Raw genomic sequence first — 25,340 nt, forward strand, 5'->3', positions numbered from 1 at the left:
AACAGAACTCATTTTTCTCAGTACATCATTCTGCTGAAGAATGGGAATGGGAGCATTTTATGGTCTCCAGGAGGATTCAACTGCAAAGAGGTCTCTCTGAAACCAGAGGTACAGATAATTCTGGCACTACAAGCTGGCCTACTTGTCAGGAATGTCTGCATCACAACAGGATGGTATCTGTCTGCCAAAATACCCTTGTCATTCTCCACTCAATTACCCTCAATAATGGGCTATTGCCCTTCCTGGGTCACTCATTTTTCCAGGTGTTTCTTCAGGAGTCCCAGGATTTGCCTGAAGCTGAGGGGATGATCACAGCAGCCCACTTTCCCCAAGGTGACTTCAACCATTAACTGATTCAGCTGTCCCTGTCAGGTAGCTTGCTTACTCCTGTAACACTTGGAACTGTTTGAGGACCGTTTCCATATCCTTTGGTTTTTCCTTTTGCAAAAGAGCCTGTGGGAGTGTGCTGCTATGGTGACTCTAAACACCTCTCAACACCTATTTCCCTTGGGGCTGCTGCAGTGTCACTGCTAAAGTAGCAGCTGCTTTTGGTAGGACAATTTTCTCATTATTCCTTTTAAACTGAATTTCTAGCTATAAGCTCCAGTAAATGTAAGAGGTGTAATGAGGCGAGTGCTTTACAAATGCAGTGAAAAGACAGCCTGTTGTTCAAAGAGCAAAATATCTAAATTAAACACACTAACCCATAGAAATCCATTTGGTTTTTGTTGCGTTTTTTTCTGAGTATTAAGTTAAATTTCCCATGAAGGACAATTTTCCCAAATCAAACCAGCTTGCTTTAATCTATTCTTCCTGTTGAGCCCCTGCAGAAATGGGCCCAGAATATCACTCTGCTTTGTTGTTGCTAGAGAGCTAAAGAGCATAATTTACATTTCTAAATCTGCTAGGAAGGTGTGACAATGGTTTCCATCTAGTGGCTTCACTATAAAAAGAGGAAGATGGAGAAGGAGGAAAATGAGGATGCAGGGTTTGATTTTTCTTATTTTTTTTTTATACATAAATATATCCAGTAATCTTATCTATTAATTATTCCTGACTTATGCTGCTGTAAGTAAAAGGATTCAGATTCTTCAGTCAACACATCTGTTCTTTTAGATCCAGGAAAATATAGAATTCAGAAGTCTGTTACAACACCAAGAATAAGCGACTCTCCACCTCTATGGTCTCCATTTTATTGCTGCTGCTTGTGAAGAATCTCTGATCACAAGGATGTAGATGAGGAAAGGGAATGGTTGTCAAATTCTGTTTTGGTTGGCTAGATGATTTCAGGGTAAAAAGAACATTAAATATACTTACAATGTGCACAGCCCATGAACAGACAGATATAGCTTATATTCCTGAGTACAAATAATACCTACAAAATATACTAGGTATGCAACTGAGCCAGTCATAGCTTGTGCTGTGTGTTACTTAATCGGTGGGAAAAAAAGAGAAGTTTTTGGAAGAGCTCTTTCGCCACTGTCTTCCACTTGATTGTATTTAATAGGCTTTTCCATGTGGTTTTCCAAATATTTCTCTGGAATACCATGCTTCCTTGGGTTCTGCACATCATTTTCTGCTGTGCCTGTGAAGGGAGTCAGTCTGTCAGCCAGTTCACTTCTCACTTTGTCGGCTGCATTTTTCCAGAGATTCTCTGCAACAGTAAATCATTAAAATGAGAGGGTAAGACTGCAGACTCTTAACAGCAGGTAAAACACAGGATTGACACAAACTCCCAGCAAATCAGGTGAAACTTTTCTTTGGGATCTTACAACCCCCACTGCTGCATTCTTTGGCTCTGAAAGTGAGATGCACTGTGGTGTAGTGTCAGGTACTATTTTGCTCTCAGCAGGGAAAAGGGCTTTCCATGTGAATCTTTAGCACTTCCAGCCTTCTTGCTGGCAGCTGAGCTAAAACATAAGGCATGCAGTTCTACACAAGTGAGGAATGGTGCCTTTACCCACCACATTTCAGTGGCCATCCATTTCCTCCACACTTTCATCTCCCCTTACTCCAGGCAGATGACACTAAACACAAAGGAACGCCAAACACTGATATAAATGCACACAGTTGTGAGGTAGAAGATGCTTACGAATTGTCTCTCTTCTGTTTTCCAGTACAGAGAATGAGCCATCACTCATCTTCCTTGGAGCCTGTGTTTTCCGGAAGATTTTTGGCTCCTGGATCCACGCGTGTTTCATCGCTTCATCAGGAGTCATGCGCAGGGAAGGTTCCCACCTTAAATCCACGGGAGACAAATCATTATTCAGCTATTTCTAACTGAAAATTAGTACAAGGCAGAAGATTCAGCCCTGTCTTTTGAAAGTCAGGTCATGCGGACATTTTTTTTGAAACAAAATAATTTTATCTTTTTATCCTAAAATCACGGAAAAATGTTATGTGACCTCCTCCATCCTTCAAAACCTATTTACGTCAGCACTGTGCTGATCAAACCCTCTGCAGCATCAAACCATTTTTAACATGCAGTTCCTGGTGTTATTAGGGTAGGGACCCAAAATTACTTGTTTAAGGTTTGGTTTTGTGCTCCAGTGAAATTATTTTCTGAAGGTTCTGATTCAACCAGCAAACCAAAATGGACCAATGATTCACACAGACTTGGCAAACAGAGAGCACTGAAAGCAGCCTTCTTGTGAAACAGAGTGGGATGATTTTTTCTTCCCTCCCAATGTAACCACAAGTTATCAGTTCCTTTAAGATTTCTTTAGGAAAGTGCTACCGAACTGCTAGAAAGACATTTGAAGTCAGCGCTAAAGAAGACACAGTAAAGTGTCAATAGTTATACAAATGATGCCACGTGGAAAACAAAACAAAACAAACCCAAAACACCTCACCAAAAAATAAAAATCCAAACCCAAAAGATAAAAAGATTTTAAAGGCACAAGAGAATGAAAGAAAAAACTAGCTTGTTGCACATGGTATGAACTCACATTAGGCATCCTTTCAAAAAGTCCAAGAAACCAGCATCATGGGTGTTCAGCACTGTGCTTAGGTCCTTGGAGTCTGGGCATCTCTTTTTGCCTTTGCTGTTAGTCACGGATTTAGGAAAACCTTTGGAATCTTAAAAAAAAGGACATGCTCAAAAAAACTACATTAAAAACCTTCACTAAATACTTTAAAAAGTTGCATAAACAGTATCTATGTCCATCCCACTAACTCCAGTTTTGCCCTGATGGAGTGATAATCTGCCAGAATTGTGGCAAGCAGGATTGGTTACATCCTAGAGACTACATCCTACACTTCGTTGATTTGTTTGCTTTGAGCAATTTCCAAACCCAAATTATACACGGAGAAATGAGCAATGTAAATTAGTTCCCAGAGCCCACTGCATTCCTTTTAGGAACAATATTTTTAAGGAGTAATTTCCCTATCACTTTGGCAGTTAGAGGCCCATAAGACATGAAGAGCAGAGTTCCAGGTTCGTTTGTAGGCCTCATGTTGTCCTTTTGCCTTTTTTCCATACCTCTTCCTGGAAGTATTTTTATCAGCTAGGAATTAGCTAAAGGTCTCTGACCCTATGCTACCAGTGCTATTAATTAGTAGATTAATTATTAGATTAACTACCAGGAGGGGATCCAGCAAGGACAAATAATCAGAAGAAATTACCAAAGAATGTTCTCTTCCTTGATGCAGCCTGGATAAAATCAGCTGGTGGAAGACCCAATACCTTCATAGAAAATTAATTCATAGAGTTACTCCTTATTTCATAAAGATACACAACAGCCATCAGGTGAGATGCGGCATTTTGCCCTCCATATGAAGTTGAATGTTGCAATTTACTGTGAAATGTCTACAAAATATTTCCTCTTATTGTGGAGGGAATTAAGGGATCCCTTAGTGCTGCCTGTACACATCTTTATATCAAAAATAGTGTGGCAGCAGGACCAGGGCAGTGATTATCCCTCTGTCCATGGCACTGGTGAGGCCACAGCTCAAATCCTGTGTCCGGTTCTGGGCCTGTCACTGCAAGATGGCCATTGAGGAACTGGAGTGTGTCCAGAGAAGGGAATGGAGCTGGGGTAGGGTCTGGAGCACAAGTCTGGTAAGGGGAAGCTGAGGGAGCTCAGCCTGGAGGAAAAGAGGCTCAGGGGGGACCTTCTGGCTCAAAGACCCATTTGGCTGCATTAAATCTCCCTCTGAAAAGCCAGGCCATAGCCAATCATATCTCATTATTGCTTGAGATTTCTCTTTGTTGCTGGTGGTGCAGTTTATCAAATGGGTATGCAAATCAATCTCAAAAGTTACCTCCATGATGCAGGCAAGTTGGTCAGCTTCATTTTCCCCTGGGAACAGCGGGTAGCCTGTGTAAAGCTCTGCTATGATACAGCCTAAGCTCCACATATCAACAGCCATAGCATAAGGATGACCAAGAATCACCTCAGGGGAGCGATAAAAGCGGCTCTGAACATAGGTGTACACTGTGTCAAAAATTAGACAAGAAGCAAAATATCACAGTTGGGACTGAAATGTCAGCTGCAGATTTCACAGAGGAGTGGCATATGTTCAGGCATCATAAATCTGTCTATCCATGAATTGCTCACATAGGCTCCGGAAACTTTTTCTAATCCCATCCTAAAAGTAATGGGTGATACACTTTCCACTGTTCTATTTAGAAATTGTTCTTCAACAAGTTTCACTGAAGGAAATTTTTCTACTAATGCTGAGATTCAGCATATCCATGCTCATTTTCCTATTTGAAGGTGTTCCTTTTGCATCAATCAACAGTTCCTAAATTAAAAGCACAGTTCCCGTTTCTCTCCCTGTAGTATTCATACAAAAAGTACCAATTATAATTTAACCATCTCACTGAGAAAGGTTCTCTGGACCTGACAAACTTCTTGATAAGCGAAATATTTGGATTAGCCTCTTAAGTTTGTTTCAGCTAACCACTCCTGAAAGTGTAATTCTGATTGCAACTGGAGTAGAGGAGCTGATCAGGCTTGGGACAAAGAAAAAGAATGGTAATAACTCACTTGTCTCTACCAGTATTTGCTCTACCACCATTGGCTGAACAGTTCATCAGGTTCTAATTAGGGGCATAGGTCAATATATTAGCCCGATCAAAGAAATTGTTTTTCCACATTATTTAAAATTAAGAAAGCTTATTAAGAAAATTACATCAACTTGACTTTTCTGCAAACCTCTTTGGTCTTCATAGCAGCTTGATCCAAAATCAATAACTTTGACTGAACCTTGGCCATTGTGGTATAATAGTATGTTCTCCTAAAAAGAAAAAAAATTACAGGGAAAAGAGGGGTTTTAATATTAAGTTAGTGAACACTTGGGAAAATCAGAATGCAAATCACATTTACACTTCTCTGCATAATGAGAGCTTCAAAATTCAACTTCCTTTGGAATGCATTTGCTAACACAAGGAAGCAGCCAATAATGTGCATTTGGGCAAAGCAGAGGGGAGATTTGGAAAGGTACCCAGGCTGCAGGTGAGCCAGACAGGGCACCAGCGAGCTCCCCAAAACCACTCCACAGTTCCTCCCTGCACAGCTTGCTCCAGACGCCATGTCAGCTCACCTCTCTCCACCTGTGTGCTGCACAGGTCTCAAGGGAGGGATAAATGGCCAAGGCATGGTCCTACGGATTCTTAGCTGGGTGCAGGAGGGCACAGCACTGGGTGCCTGCAGTTCCAGCTGGAGAAGTGATCCTTAAACAGCCTGCTCAGCGATATGTGCACTGATGAGCAAACACGGCCTTCAGCTCTCTTCTGCAGAGAAGAGTTTTATCCTCATTAAAAGGCTGTCTAAATGAAGGATTTCCTTCTCCACTCCTCAGCAGACAGATGGTTACCTTTACCAACCAGTTTTACAGTGATTATATGTCAGGGCTTTGAAGGAATGAACACTTCCCAGGTGGATGCCAAACAATGATGAAGTGGTTTCTTGGGTAATTAGTTCATAAGGAAATGCTTCATGTGGCAGGAAGGAGAAGCTGCTACTGGTGAAAGTCAAGGCAAGGACTGATTTCCACAATCCCGGTGCTCTTGGCTCTGGTAAGGGAAGCAGCATCTCCCCTCTGCAGCTCAATATCCCTTTGTGCTCATGGTAGGACTCTGTCTCTAACATTGAATCCCTCACAATGCAAGGGAGCTGATCAGAGCTGGAAAACCAGGATCAGCTGGAAAACCAGGATCAGCTGGAAAACCAGGCTTTGGAAGCAGTCATTATCTAGCATAAAGGCCAGAGAAGCTCCATATTCTACCTTATGTTGAGAAATATCATAGGAGGCAGATGGGATAACAGATGTGAGTTTCAGGCAACATAAATTAATGAAGCTGTACAATTGTTGAATGAAAACAAAACCGTCTTCTTAGTTAACTCACTACATTTTCACTAATACGTTACTCTATTTAAATACAGACTACACTAATTGATGCTGCCAACGTCATTCCTTGTCAGTGGCTGCCTGGAAACAGATTTCCCATTGGGCTAATTGTTTTTGATTCAGATATTTGGGTTATCTTGCAAGCCTCTCTTCTCACTGCAAATTGGTCCGGCAAAGATATTGGCAAGACAGTGGGTACAGATAGTACGTGACTTCTCAGAATTCTAAACCAAGATACATTTAGAAAAGTGAGAACAGAATTTTATCCTTAGCATTTTTACCTGAGAATTTATTTCTTTCTTTACTGGTTCCTTTGCCCTTTTGAAAAGGAAATCAAGAGAAACTTTTGCCTGAGGTGAAAATAGAATAAATACTTCCAGAAATCTCAGAAAATTGCAAAAATTTATATTTGGGGCTTAAGCAGAATGGAAACGTTTCACTTATCATGAATGCTTAGCTGATACAGCAGCAGGAATTGGATGACAGATGTTCCTCCAGAAACAGGTGAACACCCTAAATACTGGTCTATAGAATTCCTTTGCCATTTACTAGGCTACTTAATTTTATAGTTATGCCTAAGAAATTAAATAGACTTAACAGGATAACCTGAAACAGGCTGCCTTGTGAATACTCCTTGCATTACAATGTCCTTCATCTTGAAATACTTAATTTTACAAGTACTTTTCTTTTTCTCTAAGTAAAAAGTCATTGCCTGAATTTGATTCATATTTGTACACATTTTGGCAACCAAATAATCTCATTTAAAGCTTTGGTGAATGAACTGAATCAATGGTAATTTGACTGTAATAATCATTTGACTGTAGCATGAATATAATCTGAAATAAACTACAGCTTCTGTACAAACATCTTACTGGGTTTTAGGGTTTCTCCCGACAGTTCCTCTCAATCAGTATAGAATAGGATAAGCTCATTTATTCTGTACAGAATAGCAGGTAATGAAATGATTGCACTTACAGGCTTCAGATCACAGTGAATGATTCTTTCCTGGTAGAGCACTTGTAAACACCTCAGCACACATCGAGTGAAGTGGCGAATCAAAGACAGGCTGAAGCCTTGGAAATTGTTCTTTTTGATCAGCTCATACAAATTTATTCTGTGGGGGAGGAAGAAGCACCAGATAGGGAGCAGATAAGAGATTGGGGAATTTATTTTTAAAGGCATGATTAGTTTCCAGTGCATTAAGAGCTTGTCTTCCCACATGAGGGAGGACCCATGCAGAGGAAAATGACAGCTATTTTCCTCCCTGAGAATGCTGCTCAGCATGTGATATGCACAAACACCTCCCAGATCTAAAGCAGATGTAAAATCAGTGAACTTCCTTGCTAAACTCTCTGCTGTTAAGCAGCTGTGCTGATTCTCACCAAGAACAATAATCATTCAGGAACTGAAATAAATTTTCTTCTGTCTCCTTTTGCTGTCATTTCTCTTTGCTTTGGCATCTTGAGTAAATAATTTCTGTCTAAAGGTTTTTAACCAGCAGTAAATATTTCTAGATAACCCCCCCATCAATTCAGGTCTCATTAGGTTTTTATATCCCTGCTGTGACCATCACATCTTAGCTCCTTCCAGTAGCCCTGCCCACTAGCCTGGAGAAGGGAAGGTTCTGGAAGAACTCATTACAGCTTTCCAGTGCTTTAAGGGGCTTATAAAAAGGAGGGAGAGAGATTTTTATAGTGATAGCAAAAGGACAAGGGGCAATGATTTTAAACTGAAAGAGGAGCAGGTTTCAATGGGATATTAGGAACAAGTTCTTCCCTGTGAGAGGTGTCCTCAGCACTAGCACACGTCTGCAAGGACATGACCAACTGGAGCTTTCTGCCTTCCCCACTTGAGTGTCCACTGGTAGCAGGCACGGCCCATTCCTTTGGAATTAAAGGTGCCAAGTCTTAATGGAAAAGATCACAAAATAAAAGCCTTTTCACTGTATTTTAAAGGCAATAAAAATTTTACCAGACAAACATTTTTCTATGACAACCAGTCTTCAACTCCTCTGTAAAGAGCTAAAGATAGTGGCTATCCCATTTCCCTGTGTGTTTCCATAGCAGCTTTCAGAAAAGACTGGTCTGTGTCTTCCCTGGAGAGGAGTCACCTCTTACCCTGTGTGCCTGTAAGTGACAGACTCACAGGCAGCAACACAAGGGATTTAGGTTTCTTTGGGATCAAGCTGTCCATATGATGCTGAATCTTCAGCAGAGGCTGTAACACATGCAGCAATGGGGGTTTTACTCTGAGGGCTGGGTAACTGTGGGTAGCCTCCATAATTCCAGTTTGAGTCCCTGATTACAAGAAGGCTGGTGAATAAAATGATCTGACTTCTCCAAAATGCCTCCAGAATTCCTCCTAAGATGGCCTGCAGCAAAGATTCATAAAAAGCAAGAAGCAGTTTTATTTTAAATTATTTTATATTATTCATGTTTATATACCCTGAAGTTTACCAGTCCTGAATTTACTCTTTTCCTCACAGGTGTTTCGGGGAAGAAGACTTCAATACCCAGCACAGAAAATAAGGGATGGATCATGTCATTGCCCGTGTGAAGTCTGAACGTGGCCTTTTTCAGTTCACCTTGGGTGATCAAAGGCTCAGTTATGCAGTCTGTATTTAGACAGTGTTCCTTTCTAGCTGCCAATTCTTCTGAAGAAGACATAAAAATTAAATCTTGTAAGGCACAAGATCTACAATTCTCCTCAAAGTGTGTGTAAAGGAAAATATACTTTACCCCAGCAGTTCAAAGGCGATACAGAAGTGATTGCGAAAGTAGAAGTATTCCTTCATGTGGATGATATTGTGAGTATCATCTTTGTCTTTCTTCAGCAGAGCATCAAGGATCTTCACTTCTACCATAGCCTGGCTGTGAAACCTGAAATATCACATGACACAGAACGGTGACATCAACTCGGTAGCATTTGTACTTCTGCAAATGCTACAAACACCACGAGCTTACTGTAAGCTCAGCAGGTGGGACAATTATTAAAATGTTTCATTCACCTCTGTTAACCACAGTAATTTTGATTTCTTATGGTTGATTCCTAGTCTAAATACACTGGCCTTACATAACACTTCAGGGTACCTAATTTGATTTGTCTGAAAAAACCTTTAAATGAAAAGGTTTCCAATGAGCATCCAGACTAAAATCCTGGTGCTCTCAAGTCTATAGGAATGCTTCAGTTTCCTTGAACAGGGTCATGATTCACACCTACCACACTCAGACAGCGGGTTTTGAAAAGCGTCTTTACACTTAGTGTTCACTGAGGGGTAAAATTGAACAGCTGAACATCTGTTTCATTGACTCTGCTTCAAGCGCACAAATTTGTAACCAGCCACTTAACAAGAAGAGGTTGCTTAGAACCACAGTGTAAAATTTTTCATGCTCAAGCAAGTGATGGGAGCCTTCCAGCATATTCCTGTGGTTTTGGAGCCTTGTGGGGATGCTCCCAGCTCTCAGTCCTGCTGGGCTGCTTACCTGGGTTGTGTATTCACTGTGCAACAGATAGAGAGACCTCCTTGTGAGCCTGGAGAAACTGTACTTGCTTTCCTAGCCTGTGTCTCCTCTTGGTCCAGTCCAATTCCTGGCATCCTCTTTCCTCATTCTGCCCTCACTGTGTTTAATGAATGTACAGGAGGTTTGATTTTGTTCACACTGTCAGTTTGCCTCAGCTTCTATATAACAGGGGTGATTGTACTGGTTTAAAGTAAGCAGGTATCTCACCTTTTCTTATTCCTTATTATTTTCAATGCCACCAACTCATTGGTTTTGTGATCCAGGCATTTGGCCACCTGCCCAAACGACCCTTTCCCAATGACCTCCAAGACTTCGTAGCGGTAGGCAATGTGGTCATGTAAAACCTTCAAAAGAACACAAAGAGTTCAGATTCAAAGAGTGCAACAAAGATCAGGTTTCCAGTAGCTCGGGTGTGTTTGAGTCTGCTGTCCTTGACGATGGTGGGTTAGCTGCAGGTGAAGTCTACATTAAATAAGGGTGACAAGGAAAATCCCAAGTGATGCTTCAATAGCCCACCTACCTTGCATCAACCCTGCTTGACATGCAAAGTGGATTCTCCCCTGAGCTTTAAAGGCATGTTTTCACTATGCGAATTTTTATCTTCTAGAAACAACATTTATCTCACAGACAACATTCAAGAGCTGGCATAATATCACTACAAACTTATTGAGCTCAAAATGAATACCATAATTTTTCCACTTACCTTTAAGTAGGAACCATGCTCATCATCATAACAATTATTATTCTGGGTTTCAGGCAAACCTTCAATCTTTTTAGCTTCCAGGCCAAGAAACCAGAGCTCTGTATAATTGAAAATTTCTTTTTGCTCATAGACTGTTAACTGGTTTCTAAAATTTTTCAAGGCTTCTAAATCAGAAAACAAGAACGTAAAACCAAAAATCAATAAAATGTCAGAAACCTGAGGGCAAAGTGCTTTTACAATGGAACATTTCACAGTAGAGCACACCACTTTGAGCAGGATGCTGAGAAAAGCTGTTAGAGGTCCCTTCCAACTTAGATTTCTCTGCTTCTACATTTTTGTATAAGTTTCTGGGGGGTTTTTTTCTGGCTTGCAGTATTAAGTTCAATAAAACATTCAACATCTGTCAGCAAGATTTTAAGAGAGCTTAGATTAAAATTATTTAATTGTGAGGGCAGTTATGTATCTAGATGTTTCTGAAAATCCCATCTGTTGTCTATCTGTTCTCTCAGGCTCCATAACTTACATAAAAACTTACACTTTTATTGGTTTGATTACCATATTTATAAAATGGCAGTAATCTCTAGTTAACCAAAGCTTTAAAGTACTTGCTTTTCTGATAAAAATCATCAAACTCAGATGCCTGACGTTAGGGATTAAATGGAGCCCATATCTGCTTTTCTCCCAGTTCTGATTCTTCCTGCATAGAATTTCAGCTGCCCTAACACCTCCACTCCCATCATTTAAATGTGGATATATATTCAGACAGGAGCATTATAAATCAATGTGTTGCATGCATATGTGGGTGTTTTGTTAAACAGCAGCAGATCTTCATCCAGCAATGCAAGGATGCTAAATCATTTCAAAGCAAGAGGCCACTGCTTTTTTTTATCCCTAGACTCCTTCTAGAAATAGATTAACTCTGTCAGAAACTTTATAGATCTGAGAACTCCCAAAATGTGATTTAGCCCACATTAATAAAATGGGACACAGCCACAAGCAAGTGGGAAAGGGTTTTATCCCTGTAATAGAATATTGCTGTCATCTACCCTACCTAAGTCTTAGACAAATATGCATTCTTTTTTATACTGCATGTTTCTCTCCTGTATTTGTGTTAGTCAAATCATTCTCCTATTGAGTACCTCCCCAAGCTGGATAGTTAGAAATCACTGAGTCCCATCCATATTACTGTGGTCTAAATTGTTAAATATTTCAGCAGCCATTTAGCATGGCACTTCTGATCCCTGAGTATCCTGACTGTACACACTCCTCATCTGTGCAGGCAGCCTGTCACTCCAGTCCTGGTAGTTTATCCAGGGATGTTCTACCTGAAGCTGTCATAGGCAGTTTGACCCCAATGCTGGTGTTCTCCAGTTCAGATGGTTTTGTCTGGACTCTGGTATCACTCTCAGGAAGACTGTCTGGAAGGTCAAATTGGGGAAAATTGCCTTGAGTTCCATTTTCCTGCCAAGCAGAAAGAAAAAAAAAATTAAAACCTGCTATATTCACAGAGACAAAGCTGCAATATATTTTGGATTACTTGAGTAATCTCTATGTCAATTTTGTGCTGAGACAGAACAAGCGAGCTTGGGCACTAGAACACCCTGCTTATTCAGAGAGCAAATTCTGCCAAAAGCACTGAAGGCTCTTGGACCTTTATGAAAGATAAATCTCTATATGAGAGAAGGAAGTTCATATTCCAGATTCATTCAGTATATGGACTCTCTATAAATGTTACCCATACCAATGCTGGTCAGCCTTGGAGGGCTGTGGAACAATTCCTCTTGGAAACCATCCCAAACCAAGTGAAAGACAGGAAGTTGATTTGGAATAACCAGTATGGATATGCCAACAAATGGTGTCTGAACAACTTGGTTGTCTTCTCTGATGACGTGATTTGCTTGGCCAGTGAGAAAAAAGCATTGGGCATTGTAGACTTTGCCTTGAGCAGGGCCTGTGACACTGTCTCCCACTGTATAGCTGGAGCGCAAAGAGTGGGAGATGAACTGGATAAATGGATCATAATGTGAGCAGCCTGCTCCAAGTTTGCTCTGCTTGTAGTGAGAGGTTGGGCCAGATGTCCGTCAGAGGTCCCTTCCAACCTAAATGATTCCTTAATTTATTTACTATTTCTCATCCTTTGAGAAAGTCCTCACAAAAGTGGGGCAGGATGGAGACAAAAATACCTCAGTGTCTCTCAGTGTCAGAAGGGTACCAAAGCCATATTCAAAAACCAGCACATGATTACCAAGACAAGGAGAACCCAGGTGATGGGATATGGACTATCCAGAGGACAAGCTTGGTCCACCACATCCTTGCAAGAAGTCCTGACTGGTACCACTTCAATATAAGCATCTTGGTGCTTGTGGGTTTGAGTTAAGGATGTGCGCAAGTAAAAATGGGTTCTTTTCAAAATGAAGCATCTTCCCATACTTGTCTCTAATTCTGACACTTTTTCTCTCTTTCCCCACACTTACACTTGTGACACTTTGGCACTGACACTCTCAGTGGTACTAAGAGAGAGGCTGGTTCACCAGGCAAACAAGATGTCCAGGAGCTTTATAACTCACCTGAAGAGAGGGGAGGACACTCTGCAAGCTCTTATTTGCTATTTGAGGCAGGCTGCTCTCAAAGGGGGGAGGGTTTGCAGCGTCCGCAGCCAGGCCATGCTTCACTTGACCTTCCAGATGTGGGAGGGAAAGGACACCACGACTGACTCTCTAAATAGAAAGCACAAGGAAATGTCACATAACGACCTAGCAAGTAGTTCTGTGCCACACCAGTGAACACCAGAGGGATTCAAATCCTTGGAAAATGTGTGTGGTTCGCTTCTGACACCTAAAGGCAAAGGGGAAATGCTAAGGCAGCTCCAGCTGTAATAACGGGCAGCAGGAGATTGTCCGGGCAATCCAGCACATTTTAGGGAATGAGATTCCTCACAAGAACACTTCCATCCAGCATCAGAGCAGCAACTGCTTCAGCTGCAAAGGGTGGTTGGGTTTGGAAGCCCAGCAGCCATTCCTGGCAGCAGGACTCCTGCGAGTGAGAAAAATAAAGCCCACGTAGGGTAATAAGTAGGCATGAAGTGTCAATGGCAGAAAATATCATTAACTATTCCCAGTGGCAAAAGAGAAACTGGGACTGGACTGCTGCCAAACACCAGGGGTGGACACACTGCGAAGTCTTTCCTTCACTGGTTTCTCCATATTTCCTTCCCCCTCATTTCCTGTGGAGCTCAGTTCAACGGGGCCCCTTTGTTGCACTCCTTATTAGTGAGGAAAAGGCAAGCTCTTGGCAAACTTTCCTTAAAAATAAATGCTTATGGTCATTTAAATTATCCAGGATTACTAGTCCTTCCTAACTTCTCCCATTTATTATTTGCAAAACATTTCTATACCATTTGTTAATTACAGTCAGTCATTTAAGGGTGCAGTTCTATGAATGTCTTGTATGTCTTTTATCAATGCCTTGAATACCTCTAGTCAGAGAAGTCACACTCTTAGCAGCAAGAAAAATCTTTCGGGTAGACTATTTTTTTGGTAAATAATAAAAAAATTACTTGAAATAGATCTGAAATAGATCAACTATACACTGTGAAATGCAGAATAAGGTCCAGAGAGCTAAAGCTACAACCCTGATAAACCTGTGAAATTTTTATCCTCAGGGAAGCATAGAAATGTATTTGTCAAGCTTTTGGCAACACAGGTGAGGTTTGATATTTTCTCAAAAAGCAAAGGAATGATGCTCTCAAGCCAACCAACTTCAATAAGTACGTTTTTTATTCCAATACTGTGGAAAAGCCTTTAAAACCTTAGATGTGGGATTCCAGTGGACTTTTCCCAAAAGCTTCAAGAAACGAAAGTGATTTGGCAGAAGAAATGCCTCAAATGCTACTGAACACCTGCAAGCATTTGGGACAGTCATCCAGCCACACAGGAAATGGAAGAGGACAGGGAATAGAGGACTTGCCTCTGCCCATGTTCATTTATTATAAGAGATCGCTTTATAAAAAAGCATTCAGGTATTTTTGAAGTCAGCTGAAGAGTCACATACCTGATGGAAGACTCTGTTAGAGCCCAGATGATCCCTCTCTTGAACAGCCAGCTGAGATTGAGAAAAAGCATCCACATGGGAAGACTGCAAACATGAAGCGATGCTTTAATAAAAATTTTTCTGGAGGAAAAAAATTACGGAATATCTGCATGGTTTCTGTGTTTCCCTCCTTTGTGGCAATGCTTGTGCCAACACAGGGTGTGAGAGAGGGCCACAAAAGCTGCTGAAAACATGTTACACTCTGTCAGTGCCTCTCTCAGTTGAGCAGCTGTTTTGTGGACTGGGGCAGAGACAGTTTATTTTGTTATTATGCCTCTCAGATGCTTGGTGTGCCCCTGTGCTCAGCCAAGGGGAAGGGGGCCCTCTGCCATCCCTAAATATATACTTGGAAGCAGGTAGTGAGTCTGCTTGAAAGGACAACTTTAAACTGCCTCACAAGGTAGATCGTGAGCCCATCCATTCCTAAAAGCTGCATTAAACTGATTCAGCTTGTGGTACAGATTTTATAAAAACAAAATCAGGGTTTAAGTTTACTGAGATATAGAAAAAACCCCATTGGCTCCAATGGGCAGATAGTATTAGCAATAAATACAAAAAACCCATGGGGGAAAGTGCTAAGCAGCTCACCATTTTAAGGAGTTTGCTGGTGCTTTCAGCAGTTTTTTAACAAACATGGTAAGTAGCATTGTACATTTCCACCCAATAGTAAACTGCAATGAAATGAAGAAATCTTTAGGATAATTTCGACCTTGAAAACTCCATGGCTAAAGCAGATTGCAGCTCTGCTCTATAGGCTGGAGTGAACCCCACTGGGTTTGGTCAAAAGAGCTCCTGAAAGAGTCTGTCAGAGCCTGGAAGAAGCAGGGACAACTCAGATTAGATGCTGCACCTGTGCCAATACACTGCAGATATCCATATACAGATATAGATAAATATATGTAAATATATATATGAGCTGTGGTGGGTGAGGAATGCTTGCGTGCAAACTGATCCACACGCACACTGTGACCTTGATATATCCAGGGCACATTAGCATTGCTACAAACAGGGAGATCAAACTGAACCTACGTCGACAATGGCTCTGGCACAGAGCCCTGAACAGAATCGCAGACTGGTTTGGGTTGCAAGGGACCTTAAATCCATCCAGTTCCAACCCCTGCCATGGACAGGGACACCTTCCACCAGACCAGGTTGCTCAGAGCCCCAGGCTCCAGGCATCCACAGCTTCTCTGGGCAACCTGTGCCAGGGCCTCCCCACCCTCACAGGGAACCATTTCTTCCTCATATCCAATCTAAACCTGCTCTCTGTCAGTGTGAAGCCATTCCCCCTTGTCCTGTCACTCCAGGCCCTTGTCAGGAGTCTCTCTCCATCTTTCCTGTGGGCTCCCTTCAGGCACTGCAAGGCCACAATGAGGTCACCCCAAAGCCTTCCCTTCTCCAGGCTGAACAACCCCAGTTCTCTCAGCCTTTCCTCCCAGCAGAGCTGCTCCATCCCTCTGCTCCCCTTGGTGTCCCTGCTCTGGACTGGCTCCAGAGGCTGTGGCATATCCATACTTGCATATGTACTTAGATTAGAGACTCTGAAAGACTTTTCCAAACTAAATATGGAGATAAAACTCTGTGTACAGATCTAACTGACCCCATGAAGGAAATTCTGCCCTTTGACAGGCTCAGCTATCTCAGCATCAGCCATGAAGACACCACTCAAGCTGGGCAGACCAGCTGGAAACTGCCCTTGAGATAACTGGGCTCTGGGTGTGCTCTTCCTGTTCATCTGAGTACAAATGAATAAACCCTTATGCAAGGGCAAACTTCAGATTCAGAACAAACTGAGAACAACAACTCTGGCTTGAGAGAAATGGCCATGGGTGTCTGTGAAGCACAGGAGAACGGCAGGAAAGGGATAAGTACTAAAACCTCTCTTTGCTGGACACAGAAATTCCCCTATTTGGAACTGGAATCCACCCAGCCAGGGATAAGGGATGATATGCTGTAAATCCAAAATATTACCAGTGCCAACACAGCAAATGCCACAGAAGAGGGCCACTGGACTACTGCATCCCAAACATGAGCATCCTAGAGCATGACATAGCTTGCCCAGAACACCAAATATCCTTGTGTGAATTTCTTTAGATGATGATTGCATGGAAAACTCCATGCCAGAGTATTTTTACAGACAAACACTTCTCATGCAATCTATGTATCTTGCCTTTCAAGGGGGAATTACATTTGTTATGAAGGTGAATCTGGGATACACAGTTAAAACTCTACTAATTATATCAGCCCAGCTCTTAGTAAGACTATTAATTTTAGTGCGTGTTATACTTTTTCCTCATACTTCATCCATACTTCTTTCCCAGCTAGCTATAATTTTCAGTTACTGGAGCTGATGAAAATATTACATTTCATTTAAAGGTAGCTCCTTAACTGCTTCATGCTTTTCTAGCTACAAGTCAATACAAGCCAGGATTTCATAGAGAAAAAGCTATCACTGAAAACCAAGGAAACAATGACTTCACATACCTGTGCAGACTGCAGAATCTTCACTCTGAAATGGCATTTTATTTCTTAGCAATACTTTTAAAAAGCTGGGCAGTTATGTCTATATTACGAACATTTTTTTGAAGTAGATTTACTAATAAAGCATGAAAAATTCCCCAAATGTCTTTAAAAATGAGCAAGAGCTAAGGAAGCAGGTGAGTGGGTTCCAAGATGTGCTGCCAGAATTTGTAATCCATTTAATTTCCATTCAGTGGGGAAAGATTAACAAGATTTTGAGGTGGACATTTCTCCTTTTACAGTGAAAAAGCAAAACTAGTCCATGCCTTTTTTAAACAATGGAAATCTGTGTCCTCTTTGTCCCCCTTTCTCAAAACCTACTTACTAAGGATTTATTGCTCTTTAGGCAATTTATTAAATAAAATCAGTAAGTGACCAACCTTCATAAAATTCCCCCAAATGGGTAAATAACAAACTTTTATCCGTAGAAAAACTGATGTGTTCCTACACCAGTCCTGCTGAATGGGGAGCAGGTGGATTTATTGGACAGTCCACACAGTGGCTTTATTTGATGGTCTTGATCCAGGTGACCCAGCAGAGCTGCTCTAGCAAAACCCTGGACTTGCCCTATGGACTCTGTAGCTGAGCTGTTGTGGCTGGGTTCATTCTGGCAGATGCACTCCAAAGAAAAACTCCAGCAACTGTTGCTATTCCACTCCATTTCATTCCTGGTTTCCCTGCTCCTGTGGCACTCAGCCTTGTCCTACAGCTCCAGTGTTGCAAGCCCAGATTACCATCTCCTGCTATTCCAGCCCTTCAAATCCTGGATCACCTTGCTCATTCCAGTTACCACCAAAAAAACAGAACAAGGTCCTCATCCATCACCTAGCCCACAAAGTTCTAAGTTTATAGCATTCTGTGAAATCAGACATTGTGACACACTTCCATAATTCTCAAAATATTAGAGCATTTTTTTTCAGTACCATGTTAACCATAGAAATCAGAAATGCATTAAAATTTTGGAGATTTTTAAATACACAACTACATAAAATAAAGACCCCACTGTCTCCTCATTCGAACAGGCATTGTCTTCCCCCTGTTCCCCAAACTGAATGAAGCCTGTAGAATACATGGAGAGAATACAACACAGGTGCTAAATCATGCAATGCATTAAAAACCCGTAGCAAATACACACTCACTCAAAATACAGTAGGAACACAAACATTTTCCCCACCTTGTCAACTATTTCTGTCAGCATTACTGCTGGAGCTGTTAAGTGCAGGATAGGAGCTGTTTATTCCATTCGGCGAAGGCATTTCAGGAAGACCACCTTCATCTAGTCAGAGCATAGCAGGAGCAGTTCCATGCACAGTGCCCTGAGCAGAAAAAAATGGATAATGCTTCTGCTTGGCTTCGGATTTAAATTTTTCTCCCGGAAATATGCCAGTGACTATTAGCTGCTCTAGTATTCTTTTGGTGGCCATCTGTTCTCTTTCTCAGCCTCCTTCTAGCCAAATATAATTTTCCATATTTATCATGGCAAGTCAGTAATAAGAAAGACAAATATAACAGGATTGGCTGTTCTCCTTGTCATCTCAGTCTGTTCTTTCTCACTGAGCTCATGTGCTTGCGAAACCAAAAAACACTTCAACTTGGATTTTGTCAGAATTTGTCACAGCGACCTTGCTATACAGTGAGCAAAATCTCTTCACCAAGACTGACAGACTGGAAAATGAAAATAAATTAATTCCTCAAGGGTTGGTTTCTCGTTGGGTATTATATGTCAATTAATGAGGACCAAACTGTGGCACCTTGGTCTATGGTACTTGAGGGCATCGGTGCAGAGCTGCTCTGCCCTGTGGGATAATGGGGCTCTCATTTTGGTGTGGATAATGAGACAGAGCTTAGCTGCCCTCCTGTCTTTCCTCTTCCTCCTTTGGATGCTGTACGTGTGTGATGGGGCACTGATGGAGGTGTCCCTATTCCCCAGCTGTCTTAGGGGAATATCTAAAGCAAAAATACAGTGTGGTCTCCTTCATACAGCCGAAGAATGGCATGTTCCCTGCTGGTCTGAAATCTGTCAACAACCCAGAATAGTTCTACTTTCACTCAGAAACCAGGGTTTTCAAGGAGGAAATACATGCTCACTCACTGAAGGCTGCTGCTTTTACAGGTGCTGCTGAAACAGTCAAAGGCACGAACAGTTATTCCTTTGCACCCATGGTGGTCCCTGCAAAGCCTTTCCTGATGTAGCTGTTGGGCTGCACCATCCTAAAAGGCATATTGCTCCCACTTTCATCACTCCCACTTTTCCATTCATCCAAGCTTGGCAACCATCTAGGCAACAAATCCTCTCCAGCATTATAAAACTTACGTGCAAGAGAAACTTCTCATTTTTTCAAATAACCACTCAGGCTGTCACGCCAGCATGGGAGGCATGCAGATCATGGAGGTCTAGAATGGTTTGGGTTGGAAGGGACATGAAAAATCATCTCATTCCATCCCCCTGCCGTGGGCAGGGGCACCTTCCACTATCCCAGGTTGCTCCAAGCCTCGTCCAACCTGGCCTTGGACATTGCCAGGGATGGGGCAGCCACAGCTTCTCTGGGCAACCTGTGCCAGGGCCTCCCCACCCTCACAGCTAAGAATTTCTTCCTAAAATCCCATCTAAATCCTCAGTGGGAATCCATTCCCCCCTGTCCTGTCACTCCAGGCCCTTGTCAATAGTCTCTCTCCACAAGCATTCCCAGGACAGCCTCCAAAGAAAGGAGTGAAATACAGATCTGCCTATGTTTCAGCCATCTCCCATTTAGAAGAACATAATCTACTTTATTTTCTTTATTTCCCTTCTTTGCGATGTTTTCTCTCCTCCTCATTTTATTACATTCTTGTAAACATATTCAAATTTGCTGTGATAACTCACACAGGAATAAAAACAACCTTCAGGATCATTCTTTTGTCATATCTGAAGAGGACCAACTAATTTTTGACGACACAAGAAATTGAATAAAGTTTTCTCCTTCCAGTTCTCAACAATACTCTCAAAGCAAGAGAAACCTGCCAGGATTCTTACTAAGTTTCAGTCATGCTACACTGAAGTAAAAAGCAGTACATAAAATGTTCCAGCTATAAATTTCAAGCAGTTTTTTTAAGTTTGAAGGAAAGATTTATGATCTTTGTAGCTTTTTTTTTTTTAAAGTACCCACTTCTGAAAGATATTTAATTAAAGGAGCTAAGTGCAATAGTATATAAATTCCTTATGGATGTGATCACTGCCTGTGATCATCACACAGACAACATCTTTAACAAATTCTGTAAGTTTGGCAACATCTCTGCGAAGTAGAATAGTATTAGTGGTAAAGGAAATTAAAACAGCAAAGAAAACCCCCTGCATCCTGGAGTGGGAAGAGGATTAATTCCATCTTAGCTAAACATTCAAGGTAAACAAATTTCCCTGTGGAAGTGCCCCTGTCTTTTTCTTGGTTTGTCTTCAGAAGGAGCCTGTTCCAATAACATAGACTAGATATCCCAGACTTTTACATCCCTAGAATTAGATTAGATTAAATTCTACTCTTTATAGCATTTACCCTGCTACTCCTGCACTTCAGTCTTCTTGATCTGAGCAAGGGCAAAAGACACAAAGGAACAACGAACTGAGCCCTGTCTCAGCGCTGTGCTGTGGCATCCATCCAGGCTCGAGCACTGCCACAGGGAATGTCCAAAGGTGCCACTGCAGGCTGAACCAGGGAAGATAAATACCAGATTCCCTGAAGCAATGTGAGTGGTGTTGACAACCACTCCTGCTCTATGTGCTCTAATAAAGCATAGGAACTAGGTTTTTTGCCTTTTGCAAACTCAGTGCAAAGGGAATGGTTGATTTAAGGTTTTGCACACATTTATTTGGGCAAAGAACCCACCCAATGAACCAATCAGTCCAAGCCTGATAGAAATAGAAAAGCCAGTCATGGATTCTGGCTCCCTTAGAATGTTTCTTCCACAGAAGAGTGCAAAAGCTTGGGATAGGGTAAAGTCAAGATTCTAACATCTAAATTAGTTGCCAGTAAATTGGCTCTTTAAAGTTTATTAACAATTCCTATCACAGTTAAGATCTGTTCTTTCTCCTAGCAAACAAGAAAAAAAAATACAACACTGTTTGTTCTAAATGTGCTCAAAATCTGGGTAAGAATCATGAATGCAATTTTACTTAGGAGGGAATTAAGGCACTGTGTTGCTAAGGATGTAATTGCCAGAATCTTTTGGGGTAGTTCCTAACATCTGAATAAGTGTCCTTGACTGAATTCAAATAGAATTTGGGTACATGAGGATTTTCCAAACAGCTCTCTGACTGTATAAAGCCAAAAGGACCTCAGCGACATCATCATTTCTAGAAAACAGACTGGGCAAAGAAGTGACAGCCCAGAAATCAGTCCTCCAACTGGTTCTTCTAATGCATCAATCTGTTCTCAGGACTATTCCAAGAACAGGAAATGTGGTTATTCCTGGATTCACAAACTGGAGAGGAATCACATGAAAAGCAGGAATTGGGCATGAACCAGAGAAGCTGATTTAAATCGAGTGGGGTGCACAGATGAAAAGTCATAGGCAAAAAAAAACCCCAAAATTTGATAGGCAAATATATCATAGAATCATCGAATCTCCTGAGCTTTAAGGGACCCACAAGGATCATCCACTCCAACTCCTGGCCCTGCACAGACACCCTAACAATCCCACTCTGTGCATCCCTGAGAGCCATGTCCAAACACTCCTGGAGCTCTGGCAGCCTTGGGGCTGTGACCATTCCCTGGGGAGCCTGTTCAGTGCCCCACCACCCTCTGGGGGAAGAACCTTTTCCTGATATCCAGCCTAACCCTCCCCTGACACAGCTCCAGCCGTTCCCTCAGGTCCTGTCCCTGGTCACACAGAGCAGAGATCAGTGCCTGCCCCTCCTCTTCCCCAGGTGAGGAAGCTGCAGAACTGCTGTGAGCTCTGACCTCAGCCTCCTCCTCTCCAGCTGAACAGACCCAGTGCCCTCAGCTGCTCCTCGTGTGGCTTCCCCTCCAGGCCCTTCACCATCTCTAAAACCCTACTTTGGACACTCTCTAAAAGCTTTAGGTCTTTCTTATATTGCAGCACCCAAAACCACACACAATATTCAAAGTGAGACCAACTCAGCCCAGAGCAGAGTGGGACAATCCCCTCCCTGGCCCCACCGGCAATGCTAGGCCTGGTAAGATCATTATCATGATGGAAAAGGATTTTTGGCTTGCTTGTCAAGCCCTGAAAGCTTTGCAAGAACTTTCATTCAAGAAAGAGCTCCGTTTCTACCCATTTGCAAGTGAAACTCGGGGAGCACCTGGTTATCCCTGTGCTGCCTGGGAGTGGAAGCTGGAGAGGCCAATCCAGCAGAACCAAGGCCTCTCAGTCCTTCTGGAGTTCATAATTACAGTTACTAAATACCTCCCCAAATCCTACTGACATCACACATTCACCTGTGCATTCAGATATGCGTCCTAAATAATGCCCTCTGAGGAGGAAAACCAGGGAAATCATTTCTCAACCTCATCACTTCAGAGGGGTTACACTGTATGAAATCAGTAGCTCAGCAATGAGTGACCCCTCAGTGATTCTTCTCCAGAAAGTAATTTAAAACAAAAAGCATCAAATGGCAGTTTTAAGCTTAGAAACACACTCTTTAATAATGTAGAACTTTTGATTTCAGAGTAATGCAACTCACTGGGATTTCTACAGAGCATCTTTTTTTTTTTCTCTAAAATAAAAAATAGACCAGCTGTCTACAATAAACATACATTTTTAATATAGCACAAAGCCTTTCATTTAAACCAAAAGGTCAATCTGAAATCTTCTGTAGAACCCTAGGTACTCTGAGATTCTATAAGTTAATTATTTGCTTACTATTTATGCAGAAATCCGTAAGATACTCCTGTAGCTTAGAAATGTTAATTTCTTATCTTAGCAGCAATAATAATGATACTGCTTTCATTAAAATTTGCCACCATAGAATCATAGATTCATAGAATATCCTGAGGTGGAAAGGACCCACAAAGATCATTGAAGCCCAAATCCTGGCTCTGCGTAGGACAGTCTCAAGAATGAGACTATCTTAATTCTACTTCTCCAAAGAAATTTAAATAATGGTTAATACAATAAGAATATCATATGGAATTGATGGCAGATGCTACAACGGACCAAACTATCTTCTTTCTGTTTATTTTCAGTTCCTCACAACAGGTACGTCACAACCTAATACAAACATTTGTACATCAAACAACAAAAAAAAAATGCCAACCATTATTACCTTAGGCTGGACTCTTTTATTTCTTCTCACTTGTAAACAAGAGTTACTGAAGAAGCTGAAATCACAGCAGCTCTCACTGCTCCTTTCTTGCTTTTCCCATAATGACAGAGCTCCATGTTTTAAATCTGTCTCCATTAAATTGTTCTCTTTGTGATTTAAACCTGACCCTGCAGTTAATCTGATCCAACTGTGCCCCTCTGTGAATAAAAGCCGGGGCTGATTGATGATTTTTAGGGTGAGCTGGCTGGAATAAAGTCCCAGGTTGTTTTACCATGTTCCCCAGCACTGACAGAAACCAAATTGAGCTGACCTGGGAAGCTGATGCTCTATGAAATCTTTGAGGACTTTACACCAGAACATGTTTGTCAATTAGGCTCAGCAGCACTGCAAACCCATCCCTTGGGGTGCCTCATTTGCTTTGCTTTCCTTCCTTCTGTTTTTTAATTCTTTTTCAAAGACACAGCTGTAGCTTTAGCTCACCTGCTCTAAACGTGAACTGTCTAATGAGGGTAAATCCAAGGTAATTCGAGTGTTATTGAGAATCCCAACAGTGCCCCTCAGCACCACCCTCATAGCTCCCTCTTAGCACTCAGAACTCTTGGCAATCTTGGAATGAGTGTTTCTAGGTAGTCCTGTCTCTGTTTACACCCTAATCCTCTACGGACCCCTTAGATATTCCATCAGCAAAATGCCTGCAGCTGGAGCAGCTTGGAATATTAAAGGAACAGACCTCGGCAGTCTTTTATTTAAGTATTCCAGACAGACTCCATCGGGAAATATATCTAATGCTTAGTCTCAATTCATTATTTTCTTTACTTTTCTTATGAGAATAACAAAGCAATTCATGTCTCAAACAAAAAAGCAGAAAAAATGCAGACACAAACTCTACTAAAGTGAAAGAATAATTTTTACAAATCAGAAGAGCAATGCCAGCCTTAAAACAATAAGGCCACAGTGGGTCTGGAATAAAAGAAAGAGAAAACAAATCTTCAAATTGGCTTTTCTTTTTTAATCAGGGAATCATAGATTGGCCTGGGTTGGAAGGGACCTTATAGATCATCCAGTTCCAACCTCACTGCCATGGGCAGGAACACCTTCCATTATCCCAGCTTGCTCAGAGCCCCATCCAGCCTGGCCTTGGACACTGCCAGGGATGGGGCAGCCATAGCTTCTCTGGGCAACCTGTGCCAGGGCCTCCCCACCCTCACAGGGAACCATTTCTTCCTCATATCCAATCTAAACCTGCTCTCTGTCAGTGTGAAGCCATTGCCCCTTGTCCTGTCACTCCAGGCCCTTGCCAAGAGTCTCTCTCCATCTTTCCTGTGGGCTCCCTTCAGGCACTGCAAGGCCACAATGAGGTCACCCCAAAGCCTTCCCTTCTCCAGGCTGAACAACCCCAGTTCTCTCAGCTTTTCCGCACAGGAGGAAAATCAATTTGACATGAAAGTGCCAGTGAACCATTTAATTGTCTCCAAACCTCACTTCACTTATAACCTCAGTCATCACAACTACAATTACAAGGCTCCTACTAAAAAAAAAGTTAAGGACAGTACTATTCCTGTATTTTTGAGTACAATTAAAAACAGGTCTATTGATTAGGTGGAAATATGGAAAGGCAGAATGCAACTTCCAGGCACATCCCTGTGCCTTCATTTTCCTCTAGACCAGCTCTGAGTGTTTTGGATGGTTCTGTCTTCTTGCAAGGGCTGTATGTGAAGCCCAGGGATTTTATTTAGGGAGGCTGGACTGCCTTCTGCTGAAATCTACTTTTAGCTCTTGCAAGATGCCTACATTTAGCTGCACAGGCCAAAAGCCAGTTTTCAGGAATGCTGCAGGCACTTGGGCATATCAGGAATGCAGGTGCATGCTTGGTGCAGTGGCTTACTGCTGTCCACTT

The 25,340-nt window shown here is 41.9% G+C and overlaps 1 protein-coding gene across 1 annotated transcript; it reads right to left on the reverse strand.

The window, feature by feature from the left end:
• Positions 1–1,169: 1,169 nt before the first annotated feature.
• DYRK4 (dual specificity tyrosine phosphorylation regulated kinase 4) lies at positions 1,170–18,625 on the reverse strand. The gene is made up of 14 exons (XM_032105353.1): positions 18,362–18,625; positions 14,629–14,712; positions 13,146–13,295; positions 11,904–12,039; positions 10,579–10,742; positions 10,083–10,219; positions 9,093–9,233; positions 7,330–7,468; positions 5,160–5,241; positions 4,264–4,436; positions 3,625–3,685; positions 2,949–3,078; positions 2,093–2,238; positions 1,170–1,654 (listed from the first exon to the last, which is right to left on the reverse strand). Exons 1-14 carry the CDS (start codon positions 18,383–18,385, stop codon positions 1,428–1,430), a joined length of 1,794 nt encoding a protein of 597 aa, XP_031961244.1. The 5' UTR covers positions 18,386–18,625; the 3' UTR covers positions 1,170–1,427.
• Positions 18,626–25,340: the final 6,715 nt, after the last annotated feature.

Source organism: Corvus moneduloides, chromosome 4 (genome assembly GCF_009650955.1).
Source record: "Corvus moneduloides isolate bCorMon1 chromosome 4, bCorMon1.pri, whole genome shotgun sequence".
Taxonomy (NCBI): domain Eukaryota; kingdom Metazoa; phylum Chordata; class Aves; order Passeriformes; family Corvidae; genus Corvus; species Corvus moneduloides.